The sequence below is a fragment of the Excalfactoria chinensis genome, chromosome 2, assembly GCF_039878825.1.
Source record: "Excalfactoria chinensis isolate bCotChi1 chromosome 2, bCotChi1.hap2, whole genome shotgun sequence".
NCBI classification, from domain to species: domain Eukaryota; kingdom Metazoa; phylum Chordata; class Aves; order Galliformes; family Phasianidae; genus Excalfactoria; species Excalfactoria chinensis.
This window is the reverse complement of record NC_092826.1, coordinates 118,918,591-118,945,328: the sequence shown is the minus strand read 5'-3', so window position 1 is coordinate 118,945,328 and position 26,738 is coordinate 118,918,591. Positions and strand designations below refer to the sequence as shown.

At 44.3% G+C, this 26,738-nt stretch overlaps 1 protein-coding gene across 19 annotated transcripts in view; it reads left to right on the top strand.

Annotated features, from left to right (window-relative positions):
* The window catches only part of DYNC1I1 (dynein cytoplasmic 1 intermediate chain 1), a 179,681-nt gene that overhangs the window by 132,680 nt on the left and 20,263 nt on the right, over positions 1 to 26,738 (top strand). For all 19 annotated transcript variants that reach the window (XM_072327812.1, XM_072327809.1, XM_072327807.1 and 16 more), the window contains 4 exons: positions 1,480 to 1,593; positions 4,354 to 4,487; positions 6,468 to 6,612; positions 21,522 to 21,662. In XM_072327812.1, coding sequence (XP_072183913.1) covers positions 1,480 to 1,593; positions 4,354 to 4,487; positions 6,468 to 6,612; positions 21,522 to 21,662 — 534 coding nt within the window. The remainder of the gene's footprint in view (positions 1 to 1,479; positions 1,594 to 4,353; positions 4,488 to 6,467; positions 6,613 to 21,521; positions 21,663 to 26,738) is intronic.

The following is a 26,738-nucleotide window of genomic DNA, read 5'->3' as shown; positions in this document are numbered from 1 at the left end:
ATAGGACTGTATTTTGCAGATCATTATGTGCTAATCATATTTAGCAATGTGGTAATTAGTTCACCACTGAGGAGCATGAAGGTCCATTGTAGGAGGGTAATAGCATGAGAAACATGTTAGGAATAGACAGGGGTCCCGCATATTACCTGATGTCCATTTGATGATGGTGGGGGGAAACATAGGGACAGTCTTGAGGTAGAGAGAAATCAACATCAGAGGAGACCTTGCAATTTATTGCTCTTTGATGTGTACAGGTGGCCTCTAAGCGAAAGCACCGTTTTGGGAGCAATTGCTAATAAGTCCATCTTTGGTGCTGTGTGCAAACACTGTATGTTCAAATTCCACCCTGCTTGCAATTAGATCCAGGGGCATTTATTGGGCCTGCTGTGGTATCAAACCTGAGAGCTAGCCAGTGCCAGCTCTGCCTTTCACTGCTCACTACATAGCTGAACTGCAGCTGGATCATCAAGGAATCTAAATAATTGCCAGTTCCGTCAATCATTTCAGTAGGAGAAAACACCAGGTTTCTAACCCTACGTGGAGTTGGATTAGAAACTGTAAGGCATCTCTTCTAAGCTTTGTCCTGATTTTCAATGAATAAGGAAATTATTCGTCTGTACAACAGACAGGGAATTACAGTTTGTCTTTGGTTGACTTGTGTGTATGTCTTACTCTAATTAAGCATTATTACTTGTAGTGGTCAAAGAAAATTAAATCTCATTGCTCGGTCTGATTGATCATTCACTGTGGAGACTGCTGAACTTGAACCACCCTCATATGTCACCATCACATATCAGATGACACTTCAGGCTGAAAACGTTAGCAGGTTTCTTGGAAAATGAACAGACTGAATTTCATTACTGCATGCTAAGTGGAATTCAGCCTTCGACTGACCACGCTATGAGGAATCAGGTGTAACACCCTGAATTTAGTCACTCCGCAATTATGGTGACAGATCTGAAAAGGTGTATTGGCCAATACTGGAGAACAATGACAGACTAGTTTTCATTTTTCTGTTGAAGTACATTTGCAAATATTTAGCATGCAAGCCAAATTCTGGGAGGGTTCAAGTTTTACACAGCTGTTTTCTTCAATAAAGTTTTCATTTTGATTCCATTTGGATGATTTGCCTCTTTCTGCCAGTTATTTTCAGTGTTGAAAGCCATCAGTAGAATGATACATGTCCCTGTGGGTGAAATCCCATCCACATAATTCAGCGTTTTCACAGCATTACCCAGCTGAGTTGTTTTATGATGAGGAAAATGAAACATTAAAAACACTTCCATGTCCATAAGACGCCTCTTAGAACTGAAATTAAAAAAAGTCCTATAAAGTCCTCTATGGCAAAAGCCTGGTCCTGTATTTTCCAGACATTATGTGACTATTTAATCATTCTTTACAATAAGATACGAGATATTAGAAATGTGTTTTGAGGATGTGAGAACGTCTCTCTGACTTCCAGTGTTAATGTGTTTCCAGCATCCGGTGTATTGTGTCAATGTAGTTGGAACACAGAATGCACACAATCTCATCACTGTCTCCACGGATGGCAAAATGTGCTCCTGGAGCCTGGACATGCTCTCAACTCCACAGGTGGGTTTGTTTTTACCTATACAAGAGAAAATCACCTTCAGCAAAGGAGGATGGATACCTGCTTAATGGAGCATAGCTCCTAAAAGCCAAAACCTCGCATCTTATACAAACTAAAACCAATGGATGCACTTGAAAGAATACAGCTTGCTTCCAGCAGTCTCTGCTAAGAGCCAAAACCCATTTCCTTTACCACAAATCATATAATTATTATAATACGTTAATACATAGGTCAGTTTCAAGTGAAAATGAAATAATCCATTTTAAAGCATGGTAATTACACAAGTTGCCTGTGGTATAAATTGTACTTACTCTACAGTGTTGTTTAACAAATATGGACTAGATTGCACTGCCACTGAACACACCCTAGGCACTATGGGTTTCCAAGGCACAAAGCCTGAAAGCTTACTTTGTTGCCTGCTTCCAGTATTAAAAAGGAAAAAAAAAAATAACCACAATGCAAATCAAAAGTTTTAGAGCTAACCCACCCCCCTTCCCACTCTGGAATGTTTGTTGCTATTGTTTTCCCTTCCCCCTCCTACCCCTCTTTGTATCAGGACTGAAATGAAGTCCAGGACAATTGTCCAAACCACTTGTGATTATAATAATGGAAACTAAACAAAGAGTCTGGTGCTGAGGAGGCCCTATGGAAAGTGCTATCTTTCAGAGTAGTACATCTGTACATTTTCTGTTCCAGCATATCACTGTTTTTTTTAAACATCATAGGATCTGATCATGAAAATGCTGAATAGGAACTGCTTTTATTGATTCCTTTAATTATCCATTAATTATGCATTAATGTGCAATTACTCTTGAGTTATTTGCTTTTCAGTGTTGACACAAGACATGGGACTCCCCTCCTCCTTAGCCATCTAACGGTCCCTGTCAAGTCCAAGCTGATCATTTGAGTTCCTTTTACAGTTAACGTAGAGAGAGACCAGCACTTCTAGAGGACAACTCAATCCATCCCAGTGTGAAATACCACTTCAGATATTCTAGGGTACAGCACTGGACTTACATCTTAGGATGTAAGCTGCTTCTGGAACTCATCCTATCTAATCCCTTACTGAGAGTAAGGCCAACTTCAAAGTTTGATCGTGTTCCTCGTGCTCCTCATAGACATTATGGGTCTGGTAGTTGTGTCCAGGGACTATGAAAAACTGCTGCAGTCCTGGAAATGAAGAGCCATCTAAAATGGCCCAGACATCTGTGTTTAGGAATCTGAATCCTTTGCCCTGTTTCTCACTTAAATGTAGAGAAGAGAAATCCTTGTGTGTTTACTTATTGGAATACTGAATTTTCCAGCAGAGATTTGTGAACATTTCAGTTCCAGAACTTCATCATTCAGATGGAATTTCCCAGATTCAAAACTAGCTTTCAACAAGGATGGGATCGCATCTCATGTCACCCTGAAATTCAGTGTATGGCTCACAGTTATCCTGAAAAGGACACAGGGCTTGATGTCAAGCTACATGCCATAGCTTTACACTGAGCGGAGCAGTATTGCTGATTTACATTAGCTTGAAACTTTCCAAAGACACAGACCCAGAGCACTCACATACAGCCATGGTGTAGGCTTTGGAGGAGATTCCACCACAATATCTGGCCATACCTAAGGACACTAAACAATGATCTCACCCCAGCAGATTTTTGTAGAAATATATGGTCCACAGGTGCTCTGCCAATGCATTTTCCAGGTCTTATTTTTCCTTTTTAATAGAAGCAAATATATGTGAAGGAAAAATATAAATCAAGCAGAAGTATTTCTCTATAGATTTGCAGCCCTCTCCTCCCATAGGGATGCTCACTTTCTTCAGCTACAGCAAAAATCCCTCCTGATAAAAATGCTGTAACCTTTAGCTCGAGAGGAATAGCAGCCTGGGCATTTAAATGTGGAAAGCACACACACTTAAAGAGCTGAAAATGAAAATTACTAAATCATTCAGGCCTTTTGTGGGATTCTTGGGTTACACCATTTAGGCTGCACAACCCAAAAAGTTTAGAGTTGTGCAAAATCTGCTTAAAGCATACGCATCGTGTAGCAGCATACGCATGGTGTAGCCGCCACAGACTGCTCGTGCTGGTTGTATTCGAAATGTACAAAAACAAGTATGCTGATTTACTCTGAAATATGGCTAGAAGATGAAAATCTGCTTGCTGGTTTGTAGCTCAATGGTGGGATCCAGAGAAAATGCTTATGATTAGTTCAGAAAATCTCTAAAAAACAATGTTTAGGATAGCAGGAGTGACATGACACTGACTCCTGAATGTTGTTCTGCAGAGGGACAAATGTCACTGTCTGATAGACGCCTCAGGTGCGTGTGATATTACATGTGTTTCCTGACAAACAACTGATTTTAGACAATGTTTGTAAGTAGAAGGGTATTTTTTATTAGAGCCTGGGGCTGGCAAGTATAGCCATTAAGGTGTTATCTTTAGTTTCTGCACCATTAGATTTTAAATTCTCACCTGTCATCTCTGCCTGATTGAAGATGAAGTTGCAGCCACTCTGAAATGTCTGACACAGCATCAGGGACGGCAGGAGCCGTGCATCCTGATTGTGACATTGCATCTTCTTCCATTGCCCAAAACAGAACCCTAAGTCCTGTGACTGGATCAGATGATTCCTCCTTCCTTTCTTGGTACTCTGTATAACATTTAGAAATGAATCAGCAAAAAAAAAAAAAGAAAGAAAGAAACCATCCGCAAACAAGCCAAACAAAAGGACAGCTGCAGAGTAATAACAAAGATCTATTTTGACAGGAGAGCATGGAGCTGGTGTACAACAAGTCCAAACCAGTGGCAGTTACAGGAATGGCTTTCCCAACCGGAGATGTCAATAACTTTGTTGTTGGCAGTGAAGAGGGAACAGTCTACACAGCCTGTCGTCACGGAAGGTGACTTTAAGCTTTATGTACTTCTGTAACATTGTCTGTGTTGGCATGAGATAGCCATGTGTGTGGAGTGTGCTTAGCTTTTTGTCCCCTGGATGAGCAGGATCTGTGCTGGGACAGGACTAGGATGGGAACTGCCCAGCTTCATGCACGTGTGTTACTGCCATGCACTGCAATGCTTGGCCCACCTCCCTGTGCAGTCAGTGGGGAGCAGTAGCTGCTGGAAGGTTTGACTTCTCTTGCCTTTTCCACTTGAAGAAGGGACAACTGGCATCTTGGAAATGCCTCTTTCTCAGCCCTGATTATAAGGGAAGCCTCAAGTGCTGGCTGAGGTGTAGATTTCTGTGTTGGGGCAGGTTGTACCAGGCCCTAGGAGAAAGCTTTGTTGCAGGGTAGTCAAACCACTTGGAAGAAGGGACAATCTGCTTTATTTTTTTTTACCATTTTCAGCAGATAACAAAGAAAGCACAGACATGTCCGTGTGTGAGAAGGAGGGCATGTGAAACCCCAGTGCATGAGCAGAGCTTGTCTGACTTGCCCAGGCAGGCCATTAGTACAAGACCTGATGAAATGACCAGGGAAAAGCCAAGTTGGACAAATACTTTCAAGTAGCATTTGGAACCAAAGTTAAAATACTATTTTTCCAAGTGTAAAATGCACCTCTTTGCAACCAGGGTCTGAGTGCTGTATGGCTAAACACTGATCTCTCCACTTCTGAAGGTAGGAAAGTGCAGATTCACTTCCATAATTTAAACAAGTTCCTGATTTTGCACCCTGTAAACTTTCTAAGGCTGCAGTCAAAAGCAAGGAGCTCTCACCACAGGCCTCTGCAGAGATCAATTCCTTGTGTTTGCTACAGTGATCTGCAGGGTGCTTGCGTGCTCTCAGCTTCTGGTAGCAGTTTCATCCTCTGGGATGCTTGAGTGGCTTCTGTAAAGAGCAGGCTATTTCACTGATAGATCTAAAGCTGACCTCCCACTTCAGTGGTCTTCAGATTAGTATGTTACCACAGCCCTTGTTTCAGGGACCAAATACACACTGGCAGTGGTTTAGCCGTGGTTCAAGATTGTAAGGCTTCTATTACACATTCTTCATACTGTATAGTCACAGTTTTACATACATTTTCTTCAGAATGACTTTTATTTCAAAATATTTTTTACTTTACCCTGCTGACAGTATTGCAGTGCTGTGTCTGTTTAGGCATTATCCTGATAGGTTGTGTGGTGGCTGCTGGTCTGAGTTAGTTTTTGGTTGCTGGGATAAATGGAGCACGCCCAAGGGCATTTCTCACATCTGATCTTTCAGATGTGCCTGGTTTGTTCCTCACAAGAGAAGGACAACAGATTTGGCATCATTTGCTTACAGGATGAGCAAAGCTGCCCGCTTTCTTTCTTGCCCAGATTTGTGCTTTTCTTTCCTATTCTAGACTCGCTCTGATGATACGCACACCTTCCCATGTTCACAGTAATGACTGTGATGCCCCATCATGTGAGCAGTCCCTTCACGTTTTGTGAAAAAGGATTTGCTTCCCAGGGACATGACTGACTGCTGTGCAGAGATTTTTAATATTTGAGAGAAGAAGAATTGCAAATGATACGTCATTAGCATCTTTGCATTTTTATTTTAATGGTTATTTCTCATAATAATAGCGTACTCATGTATAAGATGTAGTATAATTATAATTTCTAATTACTTTGTAATTATATATACATGTTATTTCAAGCTATAGTAGCAGACAATGTATGTAGAAGTCAGTAATGTGGGTCTTCAGAAGGAAAAAGAGCTGTCTCCCAGTGCTGGATCCTGAGCACTAAGAGTGCCCACAGCAGTGAGCTGCTGAAGGCAAAGGCCTTGTTGAAGGAAGACTGCTTTGCAGGTTAAATGGAGCTTTAAAAGAAAGCAGGATCCTAAGAGTAAAAGAAAATGATGTGAAAACACCACATTAACACACATTCTGAATGTAAATGTCTCTTCTTCCTGCAGCAAAGCCGGCATTGGTGAAATTTTTGAAGGCCACCAAGGACCTGTCACAGGAATCAATTGCCACATGGCAGTGGGCTCAATTGACTTTTCCCACCTCTTTGTCACGTCATCATTTGACTGGACAGTGAAGCTGTGGACCACAAAGGTGAGAAAAACAAGCTGGGATGTGATGGGTAATGCTGCTTGTGAAAATGCCGTTGTCAGAAATGTTTCACTTGGAATCAATTCACTGAAAGGCTGTTCTTAGAAAAGGCGTAGTGTTAAAGTGAAATGCATACCCAGTGTAACTATGTCAGCCATCTTTGCCATGGAGCCTACCCTATAAAGGAAGTTTCAGCTGGCTTGCGCTTCAGTATTAACCCCAGTGTTGAGCAATTTCACTAGGAAAGGAGAATAGGATGTATTGTAGTGGCAGTCATCAAAGAATTCATCTAACACTCCTTGTGCAGGCTGAATTGCGAGGCTAATACTGTGCACCGTGACAGTACAACAGCAGGAACACTTTCTTCTGATGAAGCAACAGGGAGGCACATGTACTACAGTGCAATCAATATCCTTCAAGAAAATCATTGCTGTAGGAGGCTGCGGTAGCCAGAATGTATAACTCATCCCAGTGACATTAGACACCAATGGCTGGGAGCAGGGAGGAAATACATGCTCATACATTCGTGACTTTTGTTGCTGACTGCTCTGTGGATGTGTCTATGTCACCTCTTACAGGGACAGCACTGTGAACAGTGGAAATGAGTACACGGGCCTGTGGAGCTTTGAATACCCATACTCCTTCAATGTATAAATATAGACTAATGACAGAGTCACCGAAAACTGCATGACAGTTTAAACAGACCAGCCTCATTGTGCGGGCTGAGTGGAATAGGAGAAGTAAAATATCTAACGTTTAAGTCATCTAAACAGTTATTTTTGCCCTACATCAGAGCAGAGAACTGCATTTCAAACACCGGGCTTCTGTCTTCATCATTTCTTTGTGTCTGCGTTTGGTTCACATCTTGAGCTGTATCCAACAGAGCTCCAGTGCTGGAAATTGACCCCAGTCAGGAAATATCTCAGCGTGTGTTCCTCAAACTCATCAGGGCTTGGAGATGCTGAGACAGATGCACAGCAAATGTAAACACAGAAGTGATCAGAAGGGATCATGTGGCCGCCTTGTTCTGGAAACAGAAGCACAGTTACCTAGATAATAGCTTGAATTAGCCTCTGTGGTAGCTTCATAATGCATTTGTTAATAGCTTGATCCAATGTGTATGCTAATTAATAGGTATCTTTGCATGATGAGCAATGACCACAGCTGACAGTTTTGTTTGAGTATTGCAGTTTCTGAGCACTGCATACTTGGTAGGAGGAGAGCTGCATGTTTTACTGATTCTCTCCATAAACAGCAGTGGATCCAGCCTTAACCTAGTGCAGAATTGACAGTGGTCGTGGGCAGGTTGGGATGAGTCTGGGGTCAGTCCTAGGTAGTGTTAGAGAGGGGCTGTGGGATAACTCAGTGATAGAGAGCTGTCTCAGGCTGGTGAGTCTGGTGTCTCAGGGAAGGGAGTGCTGGTCAGTGGCACTGGTGGCAAGGGAGTATCAGATGGTTGAAGCTGAAGTTAAGTAAGAGGAAAAGAATTTGGGTACTGGGTGGAAAATGAAATGAAGGTACTGAAATACCTGCATTCTAAATATGCATATCCAGAAAAGTTTGGCGTAAGTATCAAACCCTCAGCTTGAAGCTGAATATCTCACTAAGGGTCTCATCCTTCTGCAGCATAAAGGAAATTGTATTAAGGAATGAGAAGGCATGGGTTTTTATTTTGAATTCTGGGTTTTTGGAAGTTAGTGGCAACACTAACACAGCATATTTTGGACACAAAGACACTGCAGTTAGCAGTACATGGTAATCCTTGTGGAATACTTCATTGCCAAAACAGTTAGGTCAGATGCTGTTCAATACAGTCAGTTTTCAAAGAACCAAGCAATTTAAATTTTTAATACCTCATCTGGCAGGAGGGACTTCCTGAGAAAGCTACTTGACCTAACTGATGGGGGCAGGGATGTACATGTGACACAACGCAGCACTGCTATGAGCTGGAAGCAGTATTGCTGTACTGGCTCCATTGGTTTCTCTAGGCTGCTGCACTGCTAGTCTCTGTGTTGTTCGGAACTACTCTGAGGCTCTGGACAAGTTTGTGAAATGTAATGTTTTTCTTTTCTTCCAATTTGACTGCTGCAGAAATTTCTTTCCATATTATCTCTTGGCTGGAGTGAGTACATATTTAGGGCTCTCTTTGTTCCATTCCCACAGTCAGGAGCCAGCCCATCACTGGATATTGAACAAACCCCTCAACATTTTTGATTACCTGAAAAAAAGAGCATATTAATATGAAAAAATGAGTGATATGGTTGGTTTAGGAGAGTTTACTCAGACGTCTTTATTATTATTATCCCCTTGGTTTCTTATTTGTAAAGCTAATCCCTCTTTCAGCATCCAAAGCTGTATCACTTTCTGGCTCCTACCAGTGACGTCTACCTAATCCTGTGCACATTATCCTCTTTCATCCTGAAATTCAATTCCTTTCTGTTTCACACGTTCAGAATCAATGTCCAATTGAAAAGTGAACCATAAAAGCTCTGTGTTTATGTTGCCTGTTGATGTGGTGTAGCACCCTGGGGTGCTTACAAGAAAGGCACTTTCATAGCGGGCATTTGACTGATGGATTGAAAGCCCCGTCTCCCTTAAAAACTCTGGATTGACATTTTATAATCTGTTTTTGCAGTTAACACATTTTCCATCCCAACACAGTTCAACCAGGTGACTGAAAGTAAGATTTTTATTGAAGAATGAGGGTCTGTAGATAATACAAATAAAAGGTTCCCTTTATCACTCATCATATTAGCCTATAATTAGATCCTTGTGTGAACCGTGAGCAACCAGAAGCACTAGGAAAACAAAAATGTAATTTGTAATGATGGCTCTTGATAGCCAGGGCATTACCTGGCTCCTGATGAAGTCAATAGGACTTTGAATTTGAATTCATGCTATACCACATAAGCAAGTCTGGGACGCAGAGCTGTCAAAGGAAAGTCATGATGGGAAATGTCTGTGGAGCTCTGCCCCCAGTTAGCTATTGTCTGTACAATGCTTTGAAGAGGTAAAGTGCTAAGTGGAAATGCTAAGTGTTGCTAATTAATTAAGCACTAATCCTCATTGAACGAATAGCATGAGGTTAAATAATGAAATGTAAGTATTGTTATTATTACAGCAATTGCTGTGTGGAGTGGGAATTTTTAGATATTGTGTCAAGGGACAGGAGGTAGCTTGGAACTGTTAAAGCATAGTTTTACGGCAAGCTAATTTCAGCTCATGCTTAGAAAATGGCACATTTGCTACCGAGAGAGCTAAATAACAGTCCAGTTAAAGAGATAACGTGTGTTAGTTTTTCCATCCTTCACATATCTCTTTTATCCTTCCATTGACGATAGATACTAATGATTGAGTTTTTCTCCTCTTGCATCTAATATCTAAGCTATGCTCAGATGGGTAGCTAACTAAAAGACTGGTTGGAATAACAGTAACAGTCCCCTTCCATGCTTCTCTCTTTCTTATCTAATGTTAAGAAATGATGGTGAGTGCCATAACAGATGGAGATGAGCATAACCACCAGCAAGGACTAGTTGAGTCAGAGGGCTTGTGTGCCTTCCAATAGAGTACCTGCTTTTGTGTCCCTGCTCAATTTTTTCCTTACTGGCATGTGCATCATCTCCCTTGTCCCTCCCCTTTGTCTTCTCGTTCTTGAGCTCCTCTCTTTTGGTGTCCTCTGTTCCAGTCTGCAGCCTGTTGTGCATTCTGAGAAACTACATTTAAACAGCAAAATTCTATCTAAATTTCTGTACCTTCACTGTCTTTTCTGTTCGCTCATTATTGTGGTATGAATCAGTCCTCCTGACACTTGGAGTAAATGATTCTAACTCGTACTTCAGCTTCAGGCTTCAAATACCATTGGTTTTAATTTGATTGTTTAACTCCATCTCCTTGGAGGTCAAGCAGAAACCTCTCACTAGAATGTGAAGAAGCAAGTGTGGTGTTGTTGTGAACGATAAGTAGGAATTTCGCCTCTAACTCCTAACCTCTCCCCAGAAAGCCTGACTAAAAGGAACTGTTGGGATCAGCTTGATAGAACTTACTGTGACGAACAGCAGTGTAGCAGAATGAATCAGTGCATTACATGACTGTGTGGATTAGTCACCAAGAAAACAGCTCACTCACAAATGGGCAATTTTTGAGCTTTGCAGGGTCAAGTTGTCACTTTTTGAAGATTAAGAGTTACTATTTTTTGCATTACAAATACCACATATCAAGATATCTGGTTACTGGCTCAGATATTTTCTAGTATAATTTCAATCACATTCAGTGTGCAAGTTTTGTGTTACAGATAGCATTGCCTGAAGTTAAAGAGATATCATCAAATACTGTTCACGATAAAAGGACAGTAAACATAGTGAACTACTGCAACAACTTGTTGAATTCTTCCTCATGAATAGTGTTTTAACTGTAATTGGAAATGGTGGAATTTATGACTTGATACAGTCAAGCCCCATGGCAGATGATTAGAATGGATCACTGATTGGAGACATGAATGTCAGTGGTTAACAGTAAAGGTTATTTCCTCGTCTTATGGAAGACGTTCTCTTTCCACTGAATGTGCAATTATTTATGAAGAGCTCCACGAGAATGTTCTGTAAGCCCGTGGTTTGGCACCAAGCCATGCTGCAAAGGACTGCCTGAGTAAGGTTGAACATGTGTCTTCCCTAAGGGAAGGAAGTGCTGTGATGATCTTCCCATTTTGCTCAGAGCTGTATCTTGTGTCTATGAACAACTCTGGATTCATGAAAGTAGGATCTTCTTGGAGTGAAGCTTTGATTTTAATGTGCTGACGCTTCCTGATGAAAACCAGTTCTGTCCAGTTAGGGCCAGCCCTGCTTCTTCAGTTTGTAACAGGAGCAGACTGGTCTCTGCCAGCAGGATGGACTGGTGAAATGCAGAGGTTTCATAAAGGACCTGTTTGGCGGCCTTAAAGTGGGTGCCCCTACATGGAAGTAGGGGAGGCTGAGGGAGGGTGGAAGCGTGCTTGAATAGAACTCTTATGTGACCAGACTCTTAATTCATAATTTTAGACATTCTTTCAGACATTATTCACGTGCCTTGTCTTGTGAACACTTAAGAGCAGTTTTGAGCTGTACTTGGTAAAATTTATAAAGTATTATTACTTTCAGTCTTGAATGTGTTCACTCTAAGCTTTCCTGCAGTTGTTGGGCTGTGTTTAGTCTTCTCACATTAGCACATGAGGCACATCATTAGATCTATCTTACTGCATATGAAGTTGGATCCTCCTGGATCCATTACTACTTAGAGCTTCCATACTTCAGTTTCTCATTTAGCCACTAATAAGAAGTGACTACAGTGCACACGTTTTAGATACCTCTCTTGGAAGTACCACAACTTCTCTCCACAGAGAAGCCAAGGTCTGGTAGTTGTAGATAACCCAATTGTGGAGCTTTTGATGGCTTTCTTGAATTTGGACAGCTTTGAGTCTTGTTTAAAATGCAGATGCAACAGACTTTGTCTTCTTAGCTTCTTGCAAACCACCATCAGGATGGAGTCAGCCTCTTTATTCCTTGCCACACAGTTACAGCTACACCTTGATTCAGCAGTCAGAAAGGCTAAGATGCAAGCTGAAGAAAGCCAGGGTATGCTTTGGTGAGATGCTAAACCAAACTACAGGGGTATTAGGACCTCTGGCTTTCTGCACCTTTCACTCTACTGAATCTGGATGCAATCTAAATCTGTCTTTGGTGCTGTCAAAAGGACCCAAAGAGCTTGGGGTGGCATATAACTAACATCAAGAAGAAAAAGAGGAAAAGAAATAGTGCACTCAAACTTTAGTCTATTCTGGGAGCAGGTAGAATGAATATAGACTCTTCTCCCTATTTTCTTCTCACTGTGGATTTCTTCTCACTGTGGAATCTTTTTACTACTCCCACTCTCCCATGTGTCTTATGTGAGTCTCAAATGTTTAGCTCAATGGACTCTTTAGCCCCTCTAATTTTGGACACGTGGCTGGAGCAGTCCCCCACATGCTGGATTACAACTTGGAGCTTCTTCTTGAATGTGCTCATAAGGCCATCACCTGCCTTTGACAACACTACATTTCCAGTGCGGGCTTTTCCCTTTGATAAAAGCAATTTAAACAACTAATCTGATTAATCACGGTCCAAATTTTATCTGATTAGAGGGGAAAACAAAAGGTAATAAAATAGCATGCGGAATTTCATGGCAATGGTCTCTCTGTGGTGAGAGTTCAGAATGTTGAGTTTTGTCCAAAAACAAGGCAATGAATGAATTTGCTTCAGAGCTGACTTTCTGTCAGAAGGCCAAGCTGACTTGGGGAAGAGGGTGGGGTTGCCTGTTCAGACAGGCTTTTTTTTTAGGTTTTGCCCTTTACCTCTGGAGCCAGAGGTCTGGCTCTCATCCAGCTGCACACACACACACACACACACACACACACACACAAAGATTATGGTTTTGACTAGGTAATTTTAAGGAGTAAAACCAAAGTGAAGGCAGGTGGCTTGAAATCAGCCCCCGAGTTCTTCACATTAAGTATTTCTCGTGATTTGGGTATTCAGTGTAGACATGAAAAGTGATAGGAAAATACTCTTCAGCTGGCTGACATATTTCATTTGCTCATGCCAGCCATGCTTCTCCTTTGTGAAGTATTTTGTGATGAATGACACACACACACACACACACACACACACACATACACACATACAAAGTCATCTAAAACACCAAGGCTGTTTTTCCTGGGCTAAGCTTCATTTTGGGAAGCCCTAATATAAATCCAGCTGCAGCCAGTGAAAGCATTATTTGCAAATGGAAAGTAGAATTTGATTTCGGGAGTTCACATAATCTGTACAAAACAAAGTCGTGATTTCTTTTTCCCTGAAATCAAAATGCAAACCTCCCACTGACTGTTCTGTTGCAGAATTATACTGAGGGATCAGGCTCACGTGCAGCAGCAAACCATTTCAGGAGAATTATCAACATATAAAAGCCAGGATTTCTTCACTAATGGAAATTTTCTCCCACCTGCCTCATGCAGCAGTCCTTTCTCTGCTATGTGAGAGACTTTTGTTAACAGGAAAAAAGGGAACTGTATTCAAAATCCTACAAGATGGAGTTCTCTTTGATAACAATTAGCCTCAAAATCATTGCTTGCTGACCCATGAAAGCTCTGCAGGCATCCTAGTGGTGGCAGCCACAAATACTAATCTGGACTGTTCGGCAGACGGTGCTGTCACTTCAGGCCACGTTGGCTGCTCTGCAGTACTCCCCCTGCTCCTGCCTGTTTTTACCCGGCAGCTGGAACACTGAAACTAAAACAACAGGGTTGCTTGGAAGCTTAACGATTCCGAGTCCACATGGAATGCCAGGTCAGGTACCCTACGATGAAGCAGTATTTTCCATTAAAAAGAAAAATTCAATTTTCCAGGGTCTTGTACTGAAGGTTTCAGCCGGATTCACAGGGGTTGGATCACAGCGGTACCAGTCCCCTGGAAATGCAGCTCCATCTTCCCATTCAATTCCTTGCCTGTAGCACAAAGCCATTTTCCTGTGCCCAGCTGGAGCAGCGGTGACACCGCAGCGTAGGCCAAGCTGTGAGCATGGTAGAGGAGCAGGGGCTGCAAACAGAGCAGGCAGACACCCATCACAGCACAGTGTCACTGCAGAAGAGCCTGTTTAGCCCTGTAGTTTAACCTGGGAAGGCAGTGGGAGCAGAGAAATGGGAGGAGAGGAAGGAGAAGGATCTCAAGATGTTTCTAAATGCTGGGTGAGAAAGCTGCCTAGTTTAATATCAGGCCTGGAGCAGAGAGGCAGTTCTGTTGGCTCAGGCAGGAACAAGCTCTGATGCAGGTGCCTCTGCCTGTCCTAGCCGATAGCAGAGCACTGGCACAGTGATCTGGCTGCCCCTGAAGGACTCCATCACCAGCAGTGCTGCTCCCAGAATATGGGATATAAACTGGGAGTGACAACCGGAGTTAAAATACCAAATCTGCTTTTCTTCAGCATTCCTATTAAGCTCTGACTAGAGCTTGGTGATTGTTCCTTCCATCGCTTTAGCAAAACCATACCTGCCTCATACATCTCAGCAAGTCCCCTCAAGTGCTTTGCTGGAAATAAAAAACACCCAGAAAATATGTTTAGTAATATAAAGGCAGGAGTAGGAGCTTCAGAAGCTGTGGATCAGTTTGCCAGGCAGGGACAGTTAACACCTTCAACAGTGCTTGGAGCTTCTTAAAAGAAGAAACTGAGCTGTCTTCTGAAGTAGGTAGAAATCTCAACACAAATGAAGTTTTGAAGTAATCTGGTGATGGAAATGTATAGTTAGTAGCATTAGATGCAGTGCTGGTTTGCTTAAAGCATGTTTTAAATCAAAGCTGGAAAACCTGATTAACATTTAGTGATGAAGTCAGCAGTCTGAGGAAATAGGTTTCTAAAATGCAGAAACAAGCATACACCAGCCTAGCCAGTAAGATCTGGTGAGAAAAGTGAGCTGGGGAGCACTGTCCTCCATGGTGCTTCAACATAACCCAGTCTGCTTATTACCTTCTTCATACAAATTACCCTCTTCTTTTTCTCAGCATTGCAAAGTTTATCTATGGCAAGCAGGTATCGATTCATTTAATTTTACATTAGACATCAACTAATACACATCTATATCAAATTCATTGAGAGTAGTTCCTCTGCTAATGTGCAGTGGTATAGAGGAATACCATACTTCATGTTTTCTTTCTTGAGAAAATAAAAAGGTCTTTTTCCATTAAGTAGAAAGGCAGGACAGAAGACAGCAAGGAGACCGGAGGGAACTATTGTCTAGCAGCATGGCCTGAATGTGCTGTGTTTCTGCAGAGGACTTAAGCCAGTTCAGAAGGATTAACTGAATAAGCAGTTTACCTGTCAGTGTAACTTCCAGGCTATCTCCACAACTGAAAGCTCTGCTATCTGGCTTTCTGTTTCTCCTGCAAGTCAGGTGATGTCTGGCTCTCCAAGTTCTTGTATGCTTTTTCTCCATGTCGCAGTATTAGACGTTAAGATCAGTTCTCATTAAAACAGCCTGTGCCAATCATCAAACCTTTTTTCTTTTGCTTCCTTCTTGTATTCTCACCCGTGACGCTTTGACTTTGAAGGAAACCACAAAAATGTAATCATCATGGTATCTCCAGACTTGGTCTGCTCTCTTACTCCCTTCCCTTTCAGTTTCACCCTTGTCCCCTCCTCCAGCTATAATAACTTCCACATGTTTATGCAAAAAAATATTGGACTTTTTTATTATTTACAATTAAGACAGTCAACAGTTTCAGCATCTCTGCAAGAACAACAGTTTCTAAATGTGAAGTGTTCTGCCTTAAGTGTCATCAGCTTCTAGCACTAGCACTACGGTACTTAAAACAGAGCTCAGAAGAGTGTAGTGATCATTCCCACAGTTGTTTCTAACCCGCCCTTTATCACTGCTGAATCTAAAAACGAAGCCTGTTCCTGAGTCCAGAAATGCAGTGTAGACTTGATTTACTGACCTCTGACACTGAGATGGCACTGTGTGAGGCTGCGTAAATGGGTGCAGGTGCCACCATCTCAGAAATGGCAGAAAAGCAACATGCGCGGGGAGTCAGTCTTGTAAGGCAGTGGTTAGCTCTCATCCCCCCCTGCTCTCATTGGGAGGTCAGGATTCTGAAGAATTTTCTTCCTTACATTGTAAACATGAGAAGCGCAGCGCTTCTAACAGCAAAATTTGCAGACCTGAGGAGTAATAGCACAGTAAATGGCTGTGTTTCCATTTAGTTCAACAGGGCCAGGAAACCAATCCCATCTTGAAGAGCAATTATTTTACTAACCACGGACTTTGCATTCAGCATCATTAATCAAAGCAGAGGGAACTTCAGCGTTCAACAACTTGCCTTAGAGGTACTGAATCATAAGATTTAAAAATACTTAGTGGTAGTATCTCTCGAGCACAGTACACCAATCATTGTCCTTACCTACTGGAAGACACTAAGCTACAGATCACACACTGCAGTGCTGAATGTACGTAGGTCACAGCCCAGCAAAGTGTCCGGGGAGTCTCAGAGGCTCAAATGTAATTCAGGACTGAATCTGACTGCTGGCAGGAATTTAACAAAAGGTAAAGGAGAAATTACTCATGTAGCTCAATTTAGTGAAATTGAACAGTGAAATCGGGTTGCTGAAGCTGAAGAGCATAAACATCCTTCATTTCCTTCTCCATTGTTGTCCTTGAAGGTCTGGCTCTGCCTGGGAAAGGTGGGGCAAGGCTGCAAGTTGTGAGTTGTATAGTGTCGGGGTCTGTGGGATAATGATAGCCTCTGGGGAGAATGCAGACAGGCTGTGCTGAGCCATCAGGGGTGTACCTGTAACTAGCAACTCTGATTTATGGCTTCTAGTGCTAGCTCTTCTAAAGCAATTTAACAGTTCCTGGGAATACTCTATCTTCTAAGAGGCAGCATAGTCTGAACTAAATCAAGTGCCGTAAGTGTCCTGTGAAAACGGGAGCTGTTGTATTATCCAAAATTATCGTTAACTGACAGAAAACAGATTTGGGAGAAAAATGGCAGCCCAGAACAGGGAAAATTCCCATCAAGATCAATCAGTCAGAATAAATATCGTAGCTTCTGACTCCATGGTGAATCAAGTGGGTTTACAGGAGTAGCAGAGCCTTACACTTAGCTGAGGACTTACTCCCCTGTCACAAGATAAATGCACAGGTAACCCCAAACTCCTAGCAGTTGGGGGCTTGGGAAGGAGACTGTTGAAAGAGGAAAGGTCAAAGCCAGGGTACAGCTGTTTCAAAGAGTGTTCACCTCAAAATTCCCAGCACCTTTTAGTTATCATTTACTCTGTCTGCATCTTTTGGGTTGGGCTGGCTAACTGGCAGCATTGGAGGGAAAAGATGAGCCTGGATTTGACAAAGTAGTGATGTGTCTCCCTTGGGACAGAAGGGCTGGGCCTAGAACTTTAGGTCTATGAAAAGCACAGAAAAGCTCAGATCCTAATGTGAGGGAAGTTCACAGCCTGAGCCTATCTTGATTCCTTTGGTGCCTAGTCAGTTTGGCACCTTAGTGCTTACTTTAAATAAGGACAGCAGAGCTTCACTTTCCAGTGTGAAGGCTCCAGAGAGACCTTACTGCAGCCTTTCAATACTTAAAAGGTTCTTATAAGAAACATGGAGAGAAACGTTTTACAAGGGCATTTAGTGATATGACAAGGGGGAATGGCTTTAGGCTAAAAAAAGAGAGGCTTAGACTGGACATTCAGAGGGCAATGAGGCATCAGCACAGCTGCCCAGAGAGCCGTGGGTGCCCCATCCCTGGAGGTGCTCAAGGCAGGGTTGGATGAGGACCTGGGCAGCCTGAGCAGCTGGGGGGCAGCCCTGCCAGCAACAGAGGATTGAAACTGGGTGGGCTTTAAGTTCCCTTCCAACCCAAGCCCTTCTGTGACTCTGATGTGTTACCTATGCTGGAAGGGATGTCTTCTTTAACACCATTTTGTTGTTCTCTTAACACCGTTTTTGTTTAGTTGTTTTCTTTTTCAGTGAACAAATGCTAGTACTACAAGTTGCCACCCATACGAGCCATAAGGTTTGTTCAGGGGCAGCCACAGCAGCAGCCGCTCTGCTCAGGAACACTGTGGGACTGCTTCATCCAAGCACCCATAAGCCAGAATTTGAACCTTAAAAACATCACACCACCTGGTTTGGAAAGTTTCTGTGCCGAACACTCATGAATTTGTCATATTTGCTGCACATGTAGAAAAATCAAACTTGCTTAAATCAACTTGCAGTACTGCACTGCATTCATGGCTGTAGTTAATCAGTGTAGGGCAGAAGTAAGGATTTTACCTATCGTCTTTAGAACAGGAGGAAACTGAGAATTAAAATGGGAGACAGTGCCCAGTGTGGTGTCACAGTAGATCTGTAGCGTTGAAGATACAGTTAGAAAAGTACCTCTAGGTAGAGCTGACACCCATAGAAATGGTGCCAATGTGTAAAACGCTCCTCTCATGAAGCAGGCAAAGCCAATTCGTTTTTCCATGGCTTTTTAAGAAGTCAGATGCTAGTTAAAACCCGTGAATATGTATACCTTCCTTTATATGGATAATTAGCTACTTTCTGTGTGGCGCCTCCTGGATTAAAGAAAATTCTTTTATGCAAATAAGTAGGAGAATAAACTGGTCAAATTTACACATGGAAAATCTCCTTTATATAAATCCCTATTATTTATTTAAGCGAGTTTCTTATTTCTTAGACAAGTGCTAATTCCAAGACAGCTCCCATCTATTTAAAATGTTGGCTCCTAATTGTTCTTTCAAACAATGCCTGTATACAAACACTGCAGAAGAACAATAGATTTTGACTACTTGCTTCAAGAAACGAGATAAAAACCCGTTTTAGAAATGGCTTTTTCCACTAAATGCTCAACTCCCATCCCAGTGAAACTGATGGCAAATCTGCGCTGATTCAGCAGGGCGCATTTTCACTCCAAACTCAGCGCTAAATAGATCTGATACAAGTTACTCTGAAGATACTGCTTTAAACAGTTTCTTCTGTCCCGTGGAGTAACAGAGTGGGTTGATATTTAAGAATGAAAGCTCATCAAGTTTAAATTCCAGTTGTTTCGTAATAACAGCCACATGCTAGTTAGAGATTATGTAAGTCTGAAGTTTTGGTAATTTAAAACTGCTTTAAAGTGACCTTTACATAGTTCCACATTTCAGCATTTTCAAGAAGCGGTCGGTATCAGTCCTTACTCATAAATCCTTACATTAAAGGAATCTGCAGGCCTGAGCCCTTCGTTAGCAGGCTTACAGTACGGAAGTCCTGCAAACATTTATATGCACCCTTAATCTTACTCATCGAGTCTTTGCATTGAAACTGACATCACTGCGCTCGGTGGGCAAAATCAGACAAGATGAAATATTAGTTTTTAAGAGAGGTCACTCTTGTTTTAATTATGGAGGACAGGATGCTAAGCAGGAGGGACCCCCGGCCCAGCGCAGTTGTTCTTATGTTCTTCTTTAGCCACAGGAAGGCATGATAGGAGAAATATTTTTCTTCCCCACTGAAGGCAGGACAGGCTGAGAGTGCACACACAGCGGCACCGTGAAGGCTGTATGCAGCCCAGCTTCATGCACTACCTCTGCTTGCTGGTGCCATCCCATGATGTTAAATCACTGTAGGTGCAGCACATTTCTCACGTCTAAGAAAAATATCGTCCATCTAGCAGATGGCCACGTTTCCTTTCGCTACTGTTGTGCTCAGTACCCATTTTCCCCACCGTTAAGGTGGCTGATGGGTTTGTACCTACATCAGATGCTGTCTATGAAATGATGCAATACGGCAGATCAGTAGTGTAGATCCGCACTGCCCACTCTGCATTCTGCTTCCTGGCTCACAGCTGTAGAGATTCACTCCCAAAACTTCCCGTGAAATACCTCTGCCCCTTCAAAAGCTTCGTCTTCATGTGGCCCTCGGCCCTGCAAATGCTTTGCTACAGGCGTGCAAGTAATCCCATTTACACGTGTAAGGAACCCAGTTGGCACTGGTAATGTACTAAGCAGATACACGTGTGGGAACCGGGGCTTGGTTAGGTAACAAAGTATTCCTGTGATATATATATATTTTTTCTTTCGTTCGCAAAAAACCCAGCTTCAAGAGGTTCAAGCGTTACATAAATACGAGGTAATGACCCCCCAGCTCTAATTTCACTTTATCGTCACCTCAAACAAAACGTTTGGTACTCTTAGGAACTGCATAAAACCCATCGGGCCGGCTACGAAAACGTGGGACCCGATCCTCTCATCGTTCGAAACGCCTCTCGTTAATTTGTGTGGCAGAAAAACCGCCCCGTGGAAGGAAGCCAATCCCTGCACCGAAGGCGTCACTGCGCGGCGCGGGACTGACACAAAACCGGCAGCCTATAGCCGCAGACCGAACTGATTTGTTGTTGGCAATTAACGATACGCGAAAGAAAAGCAATAGAATAATTACGGCCAGTCGCTTCGCTGTCGGGAAAAAAAATGCAGCAGTGGGAAAAAAAAAATTCCGCGCAGCATTGCACAGCCCGGCCGCTGTGCTGCTTATTGTTGCCTGCGTGCGAGGATGGAGGCGAGCGGCGGAAGGGCCGCGCTGAGCCGGGCGGTGCGCGCCGCTCCCGCTGGCAGAGCCGCCCCGGGGCGCTGCCCGCCGTGCGCCCGGAGCTGGGGCTGCCGCGGGAGGGGGGGGAACGTCAGCGAGGGAAGCCCCTTGTTTGCATTTCTGTCGCGAGCGCCGAGAACACTTGATTTCTTTTATCTCTCGAGTTTTCATTCTCATTTAAATTTCATTTTCCATTAATTGATCAGGGATTAGCGAAGCCATTAGGCGAGAACGAGACGAGCCAGACGCGATGAATAATTCATGACGGACGGTTGTATTTTATTCCCGCCGTACTTTCCGACTTCCCTCCGACTCGCGAACCGCCGGGAGCGGTCGGGTCCGGCCGGGCCCCGCACGGCGCCCCGGATCCGGGCTACGGCCTCACGTCGCCGCCGCCAGGTGGCAGCAGCCGCCCGCGGAGCGCGGAGGGCCGCGGCGCCCGGCGGTCTCCCGATGCTTATCGCCGCAGCCGGGAGCGCGGTCGGCACGGGGTGCTGCTGCTGCTGCTGCTGCTGCTGCTTCCCGCAGCCCTTCGCTCGCCCACCCCCCGGGCAGCGCGTCCCGCAGCGGGCGCTCCCCCCCGACCGGCGGCCCGCGCCGGGCATCTCATTTATCCCAGCGGACAGTGGTTGCCCCATTAAAGCGCGGTCCCGCCCTTCGCGAGGAGCTTTAATCTGGGGAAGTTTTATGACACTTTGTAAATGTGCAAAGTTTTTAATTAGACTCGCCAGACAGCCCGGGGCGGCACTAGCGCCACGAAGTCTTCATGCTTCTCTCTGCTTTACAGCACAACAAGCCGCTCTACTCCTTTGAAGACAATGCCGACTATGTCTACGATGTCATGTGGTCGCCAGTGCATCCCGCGCTCTTCGCCTGCGTGGACGGGATGGGGCGCCTGGATCTGTGGAACCTGAATAACGACACCGAGGTGAGGGCCGGGGGCGGCGGGGCGGGCTCTCACCCGCGCGGGGCGACGGCGCCGCCGAGCAGCCGCAGGCACCCCGGGCCCCGGGGCGGCCGGCAGGACCGGGCAGGGCAAAGCAAAGCAAGGCAGGGCAAGGCAAGGCAAGGCAAGGCCCCCGCCCCCCCCGCCGCGGGGCTGCCCCGCTACCTGCGGGCTGGGGGAGGGCCGGCGGCAGCGGGCGGTGCGCGGCTGGGGAGGGCTCTGCCCCACTCGCCCTCGCCCCGAGCGCCGCCGGGACCGCGGCTGCGGAGCGCCCCTCCTCAACCCCAACGCGCAGCGGAGCGGGGGGAACGCGGCTGGCCCGCGGCTTCCTGCCCTCACCTTCCTGCCCTCACCTGCTTTCCTTTGCAAACTTTGCGATGTTTGCCGTGATACCGAAGCGCGCAGACGCAAACCAAAACGCAGGTTTTCGTGTGTCGCTGCTAACTGCGGAGCAGGGGGGAGGATGTCACACCTTCACCTTTCGTAGCACAGCTGTTGGCAGAAGCACAACGGCCGGTCCCGCACAGCTCTTTGCAAAGACCGAGAGCAGCAAGTCTCGTATTTTCACAAGGTCGTTTCCTAGCCCTGCCGAACACCCGTCCCCACGTCCTTATTATTGCCCCACGTCCTTATTATTGCCCCACGTCCTCTTGTTATTTCAGATCAAAACCAACCAAACAAAACGCTGCAGGTGTGTACTGAAAATATCAAGACTGGATCTCCCTGTCCCCTAAAGATGGTTATGAAAAGAGCCATCGTGTCACCCAAAGGCTTAGATGACCAGCAGTCAGTATTCAGATCAAGAAGGGAAATGTTTTTCCAGAGCTGGAGTCTTACGTGTTTTTAACTTAATGGCACATAAAACTAAGAGCTGACAGGATGTCAGAGAAAAAGGCAGGAATAGGCTGTTGGTGTTCCATGACACACGCCCCTGTTTTCTACAATGTTGTGTTGTTTTTTTCCTCGCTTTGTGTGTTTTGAAGATAAGTTTGTTCATTAATCCATCTTTCACATAAACATGATCTACATTTCCACCGGAGCAAAGCACAGGCGGAGTTTATGGCTCCCAGTGACTGGCACTCACCATAAATAAGCACGGACAGGTAAGAGGAACCAGCACTGCGCCATCGAGGGGAGCAGTGAGGCCTTTTGAAGTGCTCGAGCAGGAAGCAGCGCAGCCTCCTTAATTAGAGCATGTACAGCTGGAGGACATACAGGAGGAGTCTCCTCAGAATTTATTTTGGGAAGGGAGGGACGTATCCTTCAGGTGTTCTCATTAATGCAGGCTTAAACACAGAGCATAAAACCAAGTATTTTTAAAAAGGGGGAAAAAAAGCCCCAAACCTTCCCCCCTCCAAAGAGCGAGGCTGGAATCGTTCTCTGCTTGAAATCAACTGATGTTTTGCCATTTAATTCAACAAAACCTTAACATTTCTTAATGGGACTGCTTGATCCCATTCCCATCAATAATAAGGTAGTGTGTAGGAAACTGCTGGTGCGTTTTCAGTGTGTTTACGTATAAACACATAGAAACATCAGCAAAGAAATAAAAATTAACTTCAAGCTCTATCCTGCGTCTCTCCTGTTTGCAAGGCCTCCCCTGAGCCCACAGATGATTTCCACTGTGAGGCTGAAATCAGCTCTGCTGCGAGGATCAGGCTGAAATTACTTCTGCGGTGTCAGAGCTTTGTGTTTTTGTGAGAACTGACCTTGTGCCTCTGGAGGCAGAAATGCCACCGGGTTTCCTTACTGAGAGCCGCTGAAGCAAATTAAATCTCTGGAAACGATAGCGGTGGCAGAACGTGAATAAGCGCGAGGTTTTGTTCTGCAGAGGAGCAGTACGAGGCAACTGCAAGCAGTTCTTTCAACATCATAACTGAAAGTGAGCATAGCTTGCTTTTACCTCTGCCTGGTAGGTCGTCGTAATTAGTTTATAATATTCAAGCGTTCTCTGTTGGATGATGCGGTGTCGTTGTGCTCGGCTGTTTGCTGAGAACCCCGTCAGCACTTCTGTATCAGGAAATCCTGAAACACCTACTTTTGAGCTTGTTCCTTCTTCTAGATGCCAGACAAGTGATGTCAAGGTGTTTGTGAAGACGGTAGGAAACGAGAGGTATATTAATGTGTAACCATCGATAAAAATCTCTTTGTAGGAATGAGATACGATTGTTATTAGTGGTACCTCATTTTGTTTAATTTGGGAAATAGGCCACATTATTATTTAGGTGATATTTTAAAAGTCAATTAAGGAAGTACCTGGGTTTAGTTACGATACGTTGCCTTCGCCCTTTTGATCTGTAATGCAGCTTTACACCAGTGTTGCTCCCCAGAAGTATGAAGAACTTTTCTCCCACAAACTAAGCGCAGCTGATCAACATAAATGGGGTTTAATCAATCCCGTTGCTCTCAGAATCTCAGTTGAGAATAGCCAGGATGTTCGTATGCTGCATTTTTAATCTGCGGATACCAGAAATGATTTTTGTAGCAGCAATACAAATCATCGCCTTTGACCTATATTTGATGAATTAATATGAAAGGCTTTAAAAGAAAGAGAAAAGAGCTTTTCCAGGGATCCTGATGTGAGGTTTTCAGATAGCTTCTGTACCATTTCTTCTTTTGATCAAGCCTGGAGAAGGTCCCTAGGCTGCTGCTGAGTCTTGTTTGCCTATACACTGGTATTAAATTCATCTATAGGATTGCTTAGTTATCTCTCATATTCCTTTCGAACTCATTCTTGCATGCCATACCTTAGCTTTGAAAGTGTGAAGATGGTGTCTGTTTCTAGAAGCAGATGGAAGATACATTTGCAAGCAGGTTTTGATGTTGTATAAGCAATATATATATATTTTTAAAGTATGTTCTTATAATGCAGGTTCCCCTGACCACATCTTTCTTAATCCATTACCTGTTAAATTCTTGCTTCAAACTTGTTCAGAATCTGACATGGACCAACTTCACGAATAATGCCGTCATTATAAAATAAACCTGTATCTTTAAAGTCTAAAATAGGTGTGTGCAATTTAACCTATCGCCATTCAGAGGAGATCAATCTATTTTAACATACGATGGCTCAACTGTATTTCTCTCTATCATCGGGGAAAAGGGTTTTTTATTTAGGTTTTTGAAGACTCTTTCATGATTGCTTCTTATTTTGTCAGATGGCTTCGTGGAATATTAATAGGACTTCACAGAACCGTCAGATTTGATTTAAAAAACACAAACCAACCCATGGGTTGTGTCTGTGGTGCGCGCCGCTGCTTTTTATGTGGGGCGCTGGAAGAATGCTGCGTTAACAGGAACAGCGCAGTCCTAGAGCCAGAGATTTCAGCCCCCCTGAAAGATTTGGTTGCAAAAGCAGTGTCCTAAATGCACGCTTTGTCATTAGTTCACTGGAAAGAAATAACTTTGATCTGCAGTTCTCTGAGAAGAACGGCCGGCTGGTGGATTTGTGCCCTCAGAACGCGCTGTTTTGTCGTCGTTGGAAGAAACCCATTTCCAAATGTTATGAAATTAATTTTGGCTGGAATTAACCGACCTTGTTTGTTGTTAGGTTTTTGTTTTTTGGAGAAATCAGTGGTCACGGAGCAAAACACGCTTGTTTTAAATGTGATTTTTGTCCCAGCTTGCACACTGCCAGTGCCCATGGCAGGGCCCAGCCATACTGCAAGGAGAGCAGGCCGGCATGCTTTACCTCTGAACACCATATGTTTTCTCATTGTTGTCCAGCTCTATTTCTACATCATCCTACAAACAAAATCCTTTTTTGTTTCTGACATGGAACTGTGCAGCCCCTTATGGGGCAGACAGCCCAGCCTGCCATGCCCTAAGCTGGGAGACACTGTGAGGTTCTGCAGGCCTTGGTCGGTTCCATGAGAATGAGGAGGAGCAAGGTCTGGGGGTGTAAAGGCACAAGACCAGCAGCAAGCCAGTGTCCTGCCACTGCTGCAGGGTCGGTGTGGTCCCAGTAGAGCCTAACAACCTGCAGAGGCTCAGCTCCCAGCCTTCCCTTGGCTTCAGTTGCACTGAAGGTGTTTGAGCTGCAGAAGGGAGATTGGCAAGGAAGCCCATGGTGTTTATTTCAGCATCATTTTTCTTGTGGATCACTGGACCTGTCTCACAGCTACAATACAAAACTACAGCCCAGGAACTTAGATGAAGTCAATAAATCTTTTTTCTGGGGGGGGGGGGGGGGGTTAACATTGTCAGTCTCTCAATTTTCAATCAGGTTTTAATGCCACCCTCAGTCTGCCCATCTCCCTCTTATGCAGCCACCTGCCCATGACAAAGACCCTCCTGATCCCCTCTGGCTCCTGTCCAGCTGCCTCTTATTGCTTGGACTGTTCTTCAGTTCCACTTGCAGATCCCACAGCATCCCCTTGTCCCTGTCCCTACAGATTGACCTGCTGGAGCAGCCACTCCTGCACCTGCCGTCCTGTCCCATTTGCTCTGACCTAAAAAGCATGAAAGCCAGAAAGCCTTGCTCAGAGGCTGCCATGCTGAGCTGCAGGCATCTTGCTCAGGCAGGTTCTCTTAAAGGAGCTGGATGGAGCACTGAAAGGCTTGCAGGTCATTGTCATTCATCTTATGAGGTGACCTAAATCAATGGAATGATCTATCTACGTAGGACTAACACCCACACAGTTCCTTCCTCCTGCAGCTCCTTTTGATGCCTTCATTCCAGAGTAGATTACAAATACTTCTGCTAAGATCGTGCTCCTTGCTTTATTCATCCCACGTTATCCTTATGTATTCTTGTGGATCACCTGCTCAGTGTGTTGGTTGACTTGAGGAAGGGAGGGAGTTTAGAAATTAAGCAGCATCCTTCCAGGTGTATTTAAACCAGAAGGCGGCTCCTGGAAATATAGGGATGTAAAAGAGGATTGTGGGAATATGTCGTAGGAGTTCCTAAGTGTCAGCTCAGCTGTTCTCAGCCTCTGTTGTGTCCTCACCCTGCAGTGATTAGCTCAGGACTCTTAACTAATTCCTGAGCTGCAGCCTCAGCACCTATCTACCTGCATGGGCTCCAAGGGTGCGTCAGCGTCAGTGCCGGGATTTGTC